The sequence below is a fragment of the Pristis pectinata genome, chromosome 34 (assembly GCF_009764475.1).
Source record: "Pristis pectinata isolate sPriPec2 chromosome 34, sPriPec2.1.pri, whole genome shotgun sequence".
Lineage (NCBI taxonomy): Eukaryota > Metazoa > Chordata > Chondrichthyes > Rhinopristiformes > Pristidae > Pristis > Pristis pectinata.
The window spans coordinates 5,961,113-5,974,677 of NC_067438.1; the positions used below are offsets into that span (position 1 = coordinate 5,961,113).

The 13,565-nt window shown below is 49.1% G+C and overlaps 1 protein-coding gene and 1 non-coding gene across 9 annotated transcripts in view; one reads left to right on the top strand and one right to left on the bottom strand.

Annotated features, from left to right (window-relative positions):
• Positions 1-268: 268 nt before the first annotated feature.
• Positions 269-13,565, bottom strand: part of LOC127586119 (discoidin domain-containing receptor 2-like) — a 119,972-nt gene continuing 106,675 nt past the window's right edge. For all 8 annotated transcript variants that reach the window (XM_052043968.1, XM_052043966.1, XM_052043967.1 and 5 more), the window contains 3 exons: positions 12,390-12,624; positions 9,614-9,763; positions 269-5,678 (listed from right to left, as the gene is read on the bottom strand). In XM_052043968.1, coding sequence (XP_051899928.1) covers positions 5,538-5,678; positions 9,614-9,763; positions 12,390-12,624 — 526 coding nt within the window. In that variant the 3' untranslated portion in view covers positions 269-5,537. The remainder of the gene's footprint in view (positions 5,679-9,613; positions 9,764-12,389; positions 12,625-13,565) is intronic.
• LOC127586151 (U1 spliceosomal RNA) lies at positions 11,458-11,622 on the top strand. Its single transcript, XR_007958656.1, has one exon. It is a non-coding gene; the product is annotated as a U1 spliceosomal RNA (small nuclear RNA).

Consider the following 13,565-nt stretch of genomic DNA (forward strand, 5'->3'; position numbering starts at 1 on the left):
CTTTAACTGTGTCCTCAACACTACTGGGGAACCCCCGGTGACGAGAGGCGCCCATATCGTCCCCAGTCTCCGGCCCTGTGAGGCATTGAGAGAGGCAGCTGCTGCCTCACAGCTCCAGCGACCCGGGTTCAATCCCGACCTCCCGCTCTCTCTGTGTGACCGTGTGCGTGCACCGGTTTGCCCCCGAACCTTTGCCCTCTAGTATCGATTCAGACGTGAGATACCTCCCACCCAGTCACAAAGCAGAAGAGTTAACGATACAACCTGCAAGCATTAAACACTCGAAAGAGACTTTATTACAAACATCTACAGCAATGCAAGCAAGAACAAGATCTACAGAGAAGCGTCAAAGTGATTTCATATATATTAGTGTAAAAATCTCTTTGTAAAATATTTACACAACCCCCACAGAATTCAGGACAGTTTGATTCCAGCATGACACAAAAGGATTAGAAAAAAAAAATCCATCAATATCTCACCGTATACATCAGTCAAACTATACTACACAGATACTTCCTCGTTACATATAATCTTTAACATCCACAGTACCTGCAATAAGTTGAATGGTTCAAGAACAAATGACCACCTAATTCCTGGATTTGAAGACAGGACATTTAAAGTTCCCGCTTGATCAGTAGTTGGATTGGTGGAAAGCTCTATCCTTCTCTCCGAAGATTTCGAAGGTTAAATGACACCACGCCTACCTGAGATTCGCGGTGATCAGTGTACACAAGTTAAAGCCGATATCGCCAGCCTCAAACTACCACGCGATGAGGATTTTGTCCCAATACACCCACACATGGGCAAACTCAGCCGCAAAGTAAACCGAAGACACAAGAAACTGCAGATGTTGGCATCTGCAGCAAGAAACATTCTGCTGGAGGAACTCAGCGGGTCGAGCAGCATCGGTGAGAGGAAAGGAATTGTCGACGTTTCGGGTCGAGACCCTGCATCGGGGCTGAAACTAAAATAAAACTGAAATCTGAAACAATATAGTAGTGTACAAGAACTCAGCCTGTTCCGAGCAATGCACCCTCTGCCGGAGTCCCACACTTCAACCTCCGGTTCGCATTGAGAATTCCTGATCCGAAGTGTCCAGAGAAGTGTGAAGTGGTACATTTTGGAAGGACAAACTCCAGGGCAGAGTACTGGGTGAATGGCAAGTGTGGAGGAGCAGAGGGATCTGGGGGTTCATATTCACAGTTCATTGAACGTTGCCTCACAGGTGGAAAGAGCAGTTAGGAAGGCCAATGGGATGTTGGCTTTCATAAATCGCGGGATTGAGTTTAAGAGCCGCGAGGTGATGATGCAGCTTTACAAAACTCTAGTTAGGCCACACTTAGAGTACTGTGTTCAGTTCTGGTCGCCTCATTATAGGAAGAATGTGGAGGCATTGGAGAGGGTGCAGAGGAGATTTACCAGGATGCTGCCTGGATTGGAGAGTATTGAATATGAGGAGAGGCTTAAGGTGCTAGGGCTTTATTCACTGGAAAGGAGGAGGATGAGAGGAGACATGACAGAGGTATATAAAATATTGAGAGGAATAGATAGAGTAGACAGTCAGCGCCTCCTTCCCAGGGCACCAATGCTCAAGACGAGAGGACATGGCTTTAAGGTTATGGGTGGGAGGTTCAGGGGAGATGTCAGAGGGAGGTTTTTCACCCAGAGAGTGGTTGGTGCATGGAATGCACTGCCTGGGGTGGTGGTGGAGGCTGATACATTGAACAGGTTCAAGACCTTGTTGGATAGGCACATGGAGGAATGTGAGATAGAGGGATATGCGGGAGGAAGGGGTTAGGTAGTGTGAGGGTCTGATGGACGGCACAGCATGGTGGGCCGAAGGGCCTGTTTTGTGCTGTATGGTTCTATGGAAGTGTTAACTGCGTTCTCTTTCCACAGATGCTGCTTCACCGGCTTGAGGTCTTCCAGCATTTTCTGCTTTTGTTTCGTAACTCAGTCGGTTGGATCGGTACAGTCTGTATGCTCAGACGTTTCTGCGGAGTCTGTCCTACAGGGCAGCATGGGAGAACGTGGAGACCCTCAAACCTTCTACTGGGATCAAGACTGGTCTATAACCCGTCCTACCCTCCTGCCCTGCCAACATCCGTAGACCGCAGGGTCGAACCTATTAATGGAACCACCACCTGCCAAGGTTAGTGGGCGAGAGTCGCACGCTTCGACCTTCGGTTTGAGAATTACTGAATCTGGCTTCCAGTAAGGATGGCTTCCCATTCCTCAAAAACTTCCTACCAGCAGGAACATCTTTCATCAACTCTTTAACACTTCCCCCAACCCCTCCCCGAAACCCTACAGTGTCTAGACCTTGTATATTTCAGGGTAATACAAGCCAGCTTGTCAGATTTCTGTACCGTGGGGTGGGGAGTGAGGAAGATTGGAGCTGGCCAGTTGCTTTAGTGATTAGAACGGCTCCTGATCTTGGGAGCTGACTTTAGAACCGAACAGAATGGAGCAATGTTTGGGAGCCAGCTCGGATTCCACACACTGTCAGCTTCCCCTCCCCTGTTCAGCGGAGGAAGTGCAGGGCCCAGGGTTGGTGGGTGTGGCAGTTGGATTGGTAGTATTGTCTCTTGGGACTTGCAAACATTGGATGGGCCCAACGGATTATCCATTCACAGGATGGGGTAGGTTGTTGGCATCGAAACCCTGAGGGGAAGGTGATGGTTTCAGACAGCAGGTGGGCGGGGAGTCACGGGACGGACAAGAACAATACATTCCTTTCTCTCAAGGACAGCAACTAATCAGATTTTTTTTAAGCGGTAGTCTGGTGACTTCATTGTCATTTCCCAATCCCAGTTTTATTTTAATTGCAGCTCTACCTGGTTGTAAGTTTAATTCCAAAACTGCCACTTTAGGGTTTAAACCCAGTCTCCGTGGCATTAGTCCAGTTCTCCGATTACTGATCCAGTGACTTAACCACATTGCTCTGCAGGGTCAGGGCAGGGGAAGCGGAACCAGGCACGACTTTGTCTCTGTGCACGCTCTCTGTCCCATCTCAATGTTGTGGGGGTTTATAGACACCAATGTTTCCCACCACCCCACGGGGTTCCTGTCCCACCAGTTGGGTTCAAGCCAACTGCTTCCCCCCCCCCCCCCCCATCAAATCCTCTGCCCAAGTTGAGCAACGGCCCATAAAGCCCATCGAGGGGGCAACTTGGACCACTTCATCATCCCTCTATACCTTTAGGCCTGGCTGAGCACCATGGGGGGAAAAGGCAAAGGTTTCATGGATAACTTGAGGCATTGGTGCACCAGAAGTAACAGGGGCAATGCCCAATTTCCCCAGTGAAGCTGTCAGACCCTCTACTTGTCCACATAGTAGTCAGATGCATATTCAGTAGTTAAGCCATTTTGAATGCCTCCAAGCCCCTTACTCTGTGGCTATTGTGTGTGTGTGGGGGGGGCGGGGGCTCTTCCAACTGAAGGCAATCGCTCACATGCCACGTCCATCAGTCTTCAAGCTGATGAACAAGGCTAATTCACCAGACTTGTGGTTCCACCCCCCACCCTCAGGAGCCAAGTGCAGCCAGAAGCCAAGCTTCCCCATTCAACTAGCGCTGAATCAAATGCAGAACGATCGAAACCATCCCAGTAGCGGTCCTGTTGGTGAATTCCAAAGGATCAGTTGGGAAGCTCATCGTCCAGTTAACTGAAATTGTCCCTGTGAGTAAGTAGGATTAGTGCTGGATTTCAAGCATCGCTGGTTCGGTCACTCAGAGAGGAGTGATGCCGCCCCCCCCTTTGTGGGGGCGGGGGGGCTGGTTGATCAAGTCAGTTTGCAGTGGTCCAGTGTTGACCCAGGCAGTGAACTCCATGTTGCAAGAATTCTGTGACTTATCAGAAATGCATTCTGCAATTCTGGTGGCTCAGTTGTTGTGTTTCTGGTTATTCTGGGATTGCACAATGGACAACTCTCGGAGGAGCTGGAGCCAGTGTCCAATTAATTTTCTACTTGTGATTTCAGTAAACTTATAACAGCAACTCTCCCTCACTCTGAAATGCACGCAGGCATGGGCGGGCATGCACACACACGCACACACACACATGCACACACAGTGCACACATCTACAGATACACCTATGTGGCGACAGACACACATACACACAGAGACACATATATGGGGGGACACACACACACACACACACACATCCATGCACACCCACCCGAATATACATATGCACACATACACCATGTATACACTTGTACACATTTACAGATACACATATGCGGACACACACACCCCTAAATATACACATGCACACACACTTCCAGGCACACACATGCTCAGATGCACACACAGGTGTGCACAAACACAGAGAAAACACAAACATATCCATGCACACCCAACCAAATGTACACAGACCAGGGAGGCAGGTCCCTGTTGGTTTTCTCCAGCAGTTTGTTTTTTTGAACACATCCACAGATACTTGTCCACACACCCATCCACACACCCACACTCAGACCTACACAGACACTCAGTTCCCCACACATCCATCCTCTCCTTCATAGACACAAGCAAACTCACCTGTATACATTCAATGACACTTGCATACATCCACACTGAGAGAGAGAGAGCGAGAGAGAGAGAGAGAGAGAGAGAGAGAGAGAGAGAAACAGAGAGACAGAGAGAGAGAGACAGAGAGGGAGAGAGAGATAGAGACAAAGACAGACAGAGACACTCACTCACTCTCATCCATTAACATTCAGTGGTCAATCAATCCCCAATTCCCTCTTTATTCTCCTGACCCAACCTTCTGATGCAGACCCTCCTGCCCACACACACACACACACACACACACACACACACACACACACACACACACACACACACAGTCAGTCAGCCACCCTCCCTCTCTCCCCAAAGGCTGAAGTGTTAGTAGTCAAACAAACATTCCGTATCACAGTAGTACGTTGTGGCCAAGGCCAGAGAGGCAGTGAGATGATGCACAAAACACCGCTCCCCGCCAGCAGCAGGGAGCTAAGATGGAGTGTCGTGAACTGTCAGGAGAGAGAGATGTCACGGGACTTTCTCACCTGCGGTAAAGTTTAAAAATTCCAGTGTTTTTCCAAAAAAGAAAGTCCGAAGGGATCGCAGCTCTCAATCCTTCTGCAACAGGCTTTTCCCAGGCAATTCCCGGGATGGGGGGGGGGTGTTGGGGGAGAGGGGAAACCGGCTCCCGGGTTCGATCTGAATATTGAGTGTGGGTGTCCTGGGATAGCAGTGGGGATTGGAACCTGTCGCGAAGCCAGTGTGTCACCACTCTTCCGCGGAGCCGCAGGGGTCCTGGTACCGGAGAGCCCAAGTGCATAAAGATTGGTTGGCAATCAAGTTCTGTTCAAGTGACTACTGCAAGACAAAAGAAAATTAAAACCTACGAACAGCAGAGATTCCAACCCCGGCCCTAAGAGAAAGCTCCTACAGCGACGATGGCTCCCGAAAGACCCTCCTCAACGCGTTGGCCTTCGGTCTCAAGTGACCGCGGAGATGGCGTTGGCCGGTTCCCCGGCCCGAGTCCCTTCTACACCATATTCATGGCATCCTCCGTGAGGAACTGGTGGATCTGCTGGAAGGTCGGCCGGTCCTTCGAGTCACGCCTCCAGCAGCGGACCATGACGTCGTAGAGAGCTTGCGGGCAGATAGACGGCCGGGGAAGGTAGACCTTGGGGGACACAAGTCGGAGAATGAGGATGGAGCAGGAGAAAGGGTCAACGTGCGACATAGAATAACGCTATTACACCCCCGGCGACCCGGGTTCAATTCCGGCCGCTGCCTGTAAGGAGTTTGTACGTTCTTCCCATGTCCGCGTGGGTTTCCTCCAGGTGCTCCGGTTTCCTCCCATATTCCAAAGACGTACGGGTTAGGAAGTTGTGGGCATGCTCTATTAACGCCGGAAGCGTGGCGACACTTGCGGGCTGCCCCCTCTACACAATGGATGTATTTCACTGTGTGATTAGATGTACGTGACTAATAAAGATATCATCGTCATCTACACAAAGGACGAGGCAGCAATAGAGAGAGTGCAGAAGAGACCCACCAAGATGTTGCCTGGCATGGAGGGCTGTGGTTATAAGGAGAGACTGGACAGGCTGGGTTTATCCTTCCTGGAATGTAGGAGGCTGAGGGGTGACTTTATAAAGGTTTACAGAATTATGAGGGGCATAGATAGGGTAGTTATTATGAACTCTGACTTGTTATTCCTCACTTGCATTATTCATTTTTGTAACTTATAGTAATTTTTACGTCTTGCACTATACTGCTGCCATGATACAACAAATTTCATGACATATGTCAGTGATAATAAACCTGATTCTGATTCTTTCTACCCCCCCCCCCCCCCACCCCCCAGATCAGGGGAGTCTAGAACTAAAGGTTTAAGGTGAGAGGGGAGGAACTTAAATGAGACCTTTAGGGGTAAGTATTTCCCCCACGCAGAGGGTGGTGGTTACCTGGAGCGGGGCTGCCAGAGGAGGTAGATACCATTCCAATGCTTAAAAGGCATTTGGACGGGTACTTGGGAGAGGAAAGTCACAGAGGGATACGGGCTCAATGCGGGATAATGGGATTGGTGAAGACAGGTGCCCACGGTCGGCGTGGACACGGTGGGCCAGAAGGGCCCGTTTCTGTGCTGTGCGATTCCACTTGCAGATGGGGGGAGGTAACTGAGGGGGTGGGGTAAGGGGTTGGGAGGGAGATAGAAACTCAGCTGTCATCCTCTTGGGATAAGTCATGGAGTCATCCGGCGTGGGAACAAGCCCACGTCCACACCAACCAGTGGGCTTCCATCTGTATTAATCCCACCTTCCAACACTTGGCCCATAGCCCTCGGTACCTGGGTGATTTAAGTGCTCATCTAGACATTTTTTAGGTGCTGTCAGCAACTCTGTGTCCACCACTCTCTCTCAGGCAGTGTGTTCCAGGTTCTTACCACTCTCTGGGTGTGAAAGGACCCCCTCAGATTAGAGGGGAATCTCTTCCCCCTCACCCTAAATCTATGTCCTTTAATTTCAATCTACCTCTGATCATGGGGAAACATTCCCTGCAGTCCACGCTCTCTATACCCCTCATAACTTTACACACTTCAGTCATGTTCCCTCTTAACTTCCTTTGCCCCAGGGAGAACAGACCAGCCTCTCCAGTCTCTCCTCATAGCAGAACTCTATCCCAGGCGATGTCCTGGTGAACCTCGTCTGCACCCTCTCCAGTGCTGTCACATCCCGATTGGTCATTCCGGAGAGGAAGTGGGGGATGGGTGTGTGGAAAGCGGGAGGGAATTGGGGGGGGGCGGCAGCGGCGTGTGGAAAGAGGGAGAGAGGGGGGAAGGAAATAGTCCAGTCACAGCTACGAACCTCATCTTTAGACCCCAACTGTTTCTTTAATTCCTGTCAGGGGAGGAAATCTCCTTCCCCGGCCTGGCCTGATATGTGACACCAGGCTATCCACATGGTTAACTCCCAACTGCCTCCTCTGGTTAGGGGCAACTGGGGATGGACAGCCATGAGGTAATGATGCAGCTCTACAAAACTCTGGTTAGACCACACTTAGAGTACTGTGTCCAGTTCTGATCTCCTCATTATAGGAAGGATGTGGAAGCGTTGGAAAGGATGCAGAGGAGATTTACCAGGATGCTGCCTGGTTTAGAGAGTATGCATTATGAGGAGAGACTAAGGGACTAGGGCTTTACTCTTTGGAGAGAAGGAGGATGAGAGGAGACATGATAGAGGTGTACAAGATATTGAGAGGAATAGATAGAGTGGACAGCCAGCGCCTCTTTCCCAGGGCACCAATGCTCAATACAAGAGGGCATGGCTTTAAAGTAATGGGTGGGAAGTTCAAGGGAGATATCAGAGGAAGGTTTTATACCCAGAGTGTGGTTGGTGCATGGAATGCGCTGCCTGGGGCGGTGGTGGAGGCAGGTACATTGGTCAAATTCAAGAGATTGTTTGATAAGCATATGGAGGAATTTAAAATAGAGGGATTTGTGGGAGGAAGGGGGTTAGATAGTCTTAGGTGAGGTTTAATGGTCGGCACAACATTGTGGGCCGAAGTCCTGTATTGTGCTGCACTGTTCTATGATTTCTATGACAATAAATGCTGGCTTTGGCAGTGATATCCTCAGCTTGTAAGTGAATGTCTCCTTAAAAGAAAACGGTGTTGCTAACCCCTTCTTCCCTTCTAAATTTCTCCAATTGCGCTCAATTGTTGGGCAAGACCTCACGGCGGGGTATCTACATCGGGGCAAGGTTTCGTTGCCACTTTGTCCTCCCCCCAACTAGTAAGCACCCACACTGAGTATCCAGTTCAGGGGGAGGAGCCAGGTCTCAGTGTGAAGTTGTTTCTGGTTGGGAGGTGAGGGGACGTGGGTGGAAACAGCTCTTACAAAACATCTGTAAATGTGTCCCGAGAATCATAGAGTAATACAGCACAGAAACAGGCCCTTCAGCCCAACTTGTCCACACCGACCAAGATACCCGTCTCAGCTAGTCGCATTTGTCCATGTTTGGCCCATATCCCCCTAAACCTTTCCTATTCATGTAGCTGTTCAAATATCTTTTAAGTATTGTTATTGTACCTGCCACAACCTCTGGCAGCTCGTTCCATGTGCTAACCACCCTCTGAGTGAAGAAGTTGCCCCTCAGGTCACTTTTAAACCTTTTTCCTCTCACGTTAAACCCATGCTGCCCAATTTTTGATTCACTTTCCTTGGGAAAAAGACTGAGTGCATTCACCCTATTTATGCCCCTCATGATTTTATACACCTCTATAGGGTCACCTCTCAGTCCTCCACACTCCAAGGAATAAAGTCCAAGCCTTCCCAACCTCTCCCTATGATGCAGGCCGAGTCCTGGCAACATTCACGTAAATCTTTTTTGTACAACTTCCAGCTTAATGACCTATAACAGGGGAACCAAAACTGAATACAATATTCCATATGCAGCCTCACCAATGTCTCGTACGTAACATCCCAACTCCTAAACCCAGTGCCCTGACTGATGAAGGCCAGTGTGCCAAATGCCTTCTTCGCCACCTTGTCTTCCTGTGATGCCACTTTCAGCGAACCATATACTTGTATTCTGAGGTCCCTCTGTTCTACATCACTCTGTGGGGACCTCCTGTTCACCGTGAAAGTCCTGTGCTGGTTTGACTTCCCTAACTGCAACACCTCGCGCTTACCTGAATTGAACGCCTTTTGCCGTTGCTCGGCCCACTTACCCAGCTGATCAAGATCCCCCTGTAATTTTTGATAAGCTCCATCACCATGCTACCACCTATTTTATTGTCATCTGCAAACTTACTAACCATGCCTTGTACATCCTCACCCAGATCGTTTGTACAAGTGATGAACAACACTGGGCCCAGCAGCAATCCCTGTGGCACGTCACCAGTCCAAAAATTAACCTTCCACCATCACCCTTTGCTTCCTACCGGCAAGCCAATAATGTCTCCAATACTCTGAGGAACATTCGCAGTTACAGTGTGCTTGCGTGGTTCCTCTTGCTCTCTCTTGTCCTTGCTCCCCCCCTCCCTCCCCCCCCCCTTCCTTCTCTCTCCTGTATGTTTTTTCCATAAATCCCTGTGTCCCTCCCCAGGCATTACCTGCTTGCCCTGCTCCCTGAAGAACTCGCCTGCGTTCTCGATCACCAGCTCGTCTGTGAGGTGGTAATAAGGCTGCTCCTTGCAGAGCACCAGGATTTCCCACAACGTCACACCAAAGGCCCACACGTCGCTGCCGGTGGTGAACTTGCCCTGCAGGGGAAGGAAAAGATCAAAGGTCAGAAAAACCAAGAGCCACACAGCCGGGACTGGCGGGGGGTGGTGAAGAACTGGTACGACAGCCGCAGGATCTCCCAACATTCCCCAACCTACTGCGTCACCTAACGTGATTCCACCCATTGCATGGTGTGCAAGGCTAGTGGGGTTATTATTCAGGAGCTGCATGCAGATGGTGCACTAACATGCTCTTGTAAAAATTTCAGCAGGACACGCATGATCGCTGGACAGCCCAGTCCATCACGCAAACCAACCTCCCCTCCATTGATTCCGTCTATACTTCCAGCTGCTTCGGGGAAGCAGCCGACAGAATCGAGGACCCCTCCCACCCCGGTCATTCTCTCCCAGTGAGAAGATACAAAAGCCTGAGAGCACAAACCACTGGGTTCAAGGACAGCTTCTATCCCACTGTTATTAGACTCTTGAACGGACCTCTCGTACGATAAAAGACGAACCCTTGATCGCCTAATCTACCTCGTCATGTCTCTTGAACTTTGTTTTGGTATCAGTATATTATTGTCACTTGTACCGAGGTACAGTGAAAAACCTGTCTTGCATACCGTTTGTACAGATCAATTCATTACATAGTGCATTGAGGTAGTACAGGGTAAAAACAATAACGGAATACAGAGTAAAGTGTCACAGCTGCAGAGGAAGTGCAGTGCAGGTAGCCAATAAAAGTGCAAGGCCATAACAAGGTAGTTTGTGAGGTCATGAGTCCATCTCATCGTATAAGGGAACCTTTCAATAGACATCACAGTGAGATAGAAGCTGTCATTGAGCCTGGTGATACATGCCCTCAAGCTCCTGTATCTTCTGCCTGATGGAAGAAGGGAGAATGACCCAGGTGGGTGGGGTCTTTGATTATGCTGGCTGCTTCACCAAGGCAGCGAGAGGTCCACGGAGGGGAGGCTGGTTTCTGTGATGTGCTGGGCTGCACAACTCTCCGCAGTTTCTTGCAGTCCCGGGCAGAGCAGTTGTCATACCAAGCCGTGATGCATCCAGATAGATGCATCCATCTGTGGTGCATCGATGAAAGTTGGTGAGTGTCAGAGGGCACATGCCAAATTTCTTTAGCCTCCTGAGGAAGTAGAGGCGCTGGTGAACTTTCTTGGCCGTGGCATCCACGTGGTTGGACCAGGACAGGCTATTGTCTACCTGCACTGCACTTTCAACAGCATATTCTGCATTACTTTTCTTTCTACTACCTCGATGTACTTATGTGTGGGGTGACCTGCCCAGATAGCACGCAAAGAAAAAGCTTTTCACTGTATCTCAGCATGTGTGACAATAATAATCCAATAGAAGTCGGCGTAAGTAACACACATGGACCTTGCGTCAGCATGACTTAAAGGGGAACTGCCTGAGTGGCAACTCCTCAGAACCAACCACAGGTAGGTCCCCTTTAAGTTCCTGACTTGCCCCTTGTAGCGGGATTCCAGGAGGCTCGGTGGGGAAGGACTACAGTTTAGGGTTCTTTTGCCACTGGAGAGGGAGGGGCGGGGTCAGGCGAGAAAGCTCCTAAATATTGTAAATACGGGACTGGGTAGCTTCCAGGGAGCCACACGTGTGGCATTGGTGCTATTTTCTTTATATAAAAAGGTAACACTAATGAATGATCTGTACATGAATGTAAAGGTTTGCACTGTTTTACAGTTGTATATAGTTTGTCTTTTATTATGAATAAAGTTTATTTTGTTTTAAAAAAAAGGTTCTCCCAGGATGAGGCTATCCCATTGCACTTCGGGTGTGCTGACGCCTGCGATGTCCCCAAATGTGGGATACTCGACTGCAAAATTCGTGGTAGTGGGGGACTGCGTTTGCGCTCTCCCCCGACATTCAATTCAAAGATAGAACTGATGACATTCTTTCTCCGCAGCGAAAGTAGAGCCACGAGTGGTATCGGTGCTATGTTTTTTATATATGAAAAGGTAACACTAATGATTGATCCATACACAAATGTAAAGGTTTGCACTGTTTTATTGTTGTATATAGTTTGTTTTTTTATGATGAATAAAGTCTATTTTGGATTTTAAAAAATTCCGGGCTGTTCTCGGGGACACACACACAGACGGACATCAACTGCTGCTGGAAGGTCATCAACTCGGTGAAAGACGCCCTTTGGTCTGCCCGAAACTTGTTGGTCTCCCAGCACTGTGAGATGTCCGTAGGGGAATGCTACCGACTGGCACATTCCAGGCTGCAGGAGTACGTGCTGAGGGACGCACCAAAGCTGGGTGCAGCCAACGCAAGGGCTCGGTGGGGAAGGACCACAGTTTAGGGTTCTTTTGCCACTGGAGAGGGAGGGGAGGGGTCAGGCCTTAAATATTGTAAATACAGGATTGGGTTATCACCCCAGGGAGCCGTACAAGTGGCATTGGTGTTGTGTTTTTTATATAAAAAGGTAACACTAATGATTGATCCGTACATGAATGTAAAGGTTTGCACTGTTTTATTGTTGTATATAGTTTGTTTTTTTATGATGAATAAAGTTTATTTTGGAATAAAAAAAGAATTCCCTGGGGAACTCCCGTCACTGGGCTGGAGCCAGACCGCAGATTCCGCCGCCAACCAATCCCACCTCCAACCAACAACCACTCACCAGCAGAATGCTCTCCCAGGCCATCCAGCGAATGGGGAGCACAGCCCGCCCCTGGATCCGGTAGTAATCCCCTGCATACAGATTCCGGCTCATCCCAAAGTCGGCGATCTTGATGGTGTAGTTCTCACCGACCAGGCAGTTTCGAGTGGCGAGGTCACGGTGAACAAAGTTCATCGAAGCCAGGTACTTCATGCCTGAAGCAATCTGGCTGGCCATGTGCACTAGACTCGGGTAACTGGGGGAAGAGAGAAGGGGCAGATGTTATTCCCTGCGGAAACCGACAGAGCTGAGGGTCAGGGAATTTTTGGAATGGGTGCTTGGATTCTAGCGCAATTATCAAGAGATTTATTTTAAGAAAGGATATCAGTCTGAAATTAAACTACTTATATTGGTTAATTTGATAATTAGGCACATTACATGGTGAAACATCCAAGCAGGGTTTTAAACTAACCAGAGTGGGCAGATATCTGACCTCATTGACGGTCTTTCTCCCGAGGGTGGAGGAATCAAGAACTGGAGGGCATAGGTTTAAGGTGAGAGGGGAGAGATACAATAGGAACCCGAGGGGCAATCTCTTTTACCCAGAAGGTTGTCGGTATATGGAATGAGCTACCAGAGGAGGTGGTTGAGGCAGGTACATTAGCATTTAAAAGATATTTGGACAGGTATGTGGGTAGGAAAGGTTTAAGGGGATATGGGCCAAGTGGGACTAGCTTAGATGGGCATCTTGGTCGGCATGGACTAGCTGGGCCAAAGGGCCTGCTTCCCTGCTGAATCTCTGATAATGCAGGAAGGATACATTTACAAACATTTTGTAAGAGTGGTTTCCACCCACAGCTCCTCCACCTCCCAGTCCAAAGCAACTTCACATTGAGAGCTTGATCCCCCTGAACTGGATACATCCTATATGACTCTATAAGTGAACATTCAACATGGTAACTGCTATAGTCTAAGTTTAGTACATTCAATAAGGACAAATTTCTACCCACTGTGCATGGGTACACTGGTCTATAGGGCATTTATGAGACCACATCAGGAGGAATGTGTACAGCATTGATCTCCTTATTTAAGGAAGGCTGTTCATGCATTGGAAGCAGTTTGGAGGAGGTTTACTGAACTAATATCTGGAATGGAGACACAAGAGAATGCAGATACTGAGATCTGGAGCAACAGACA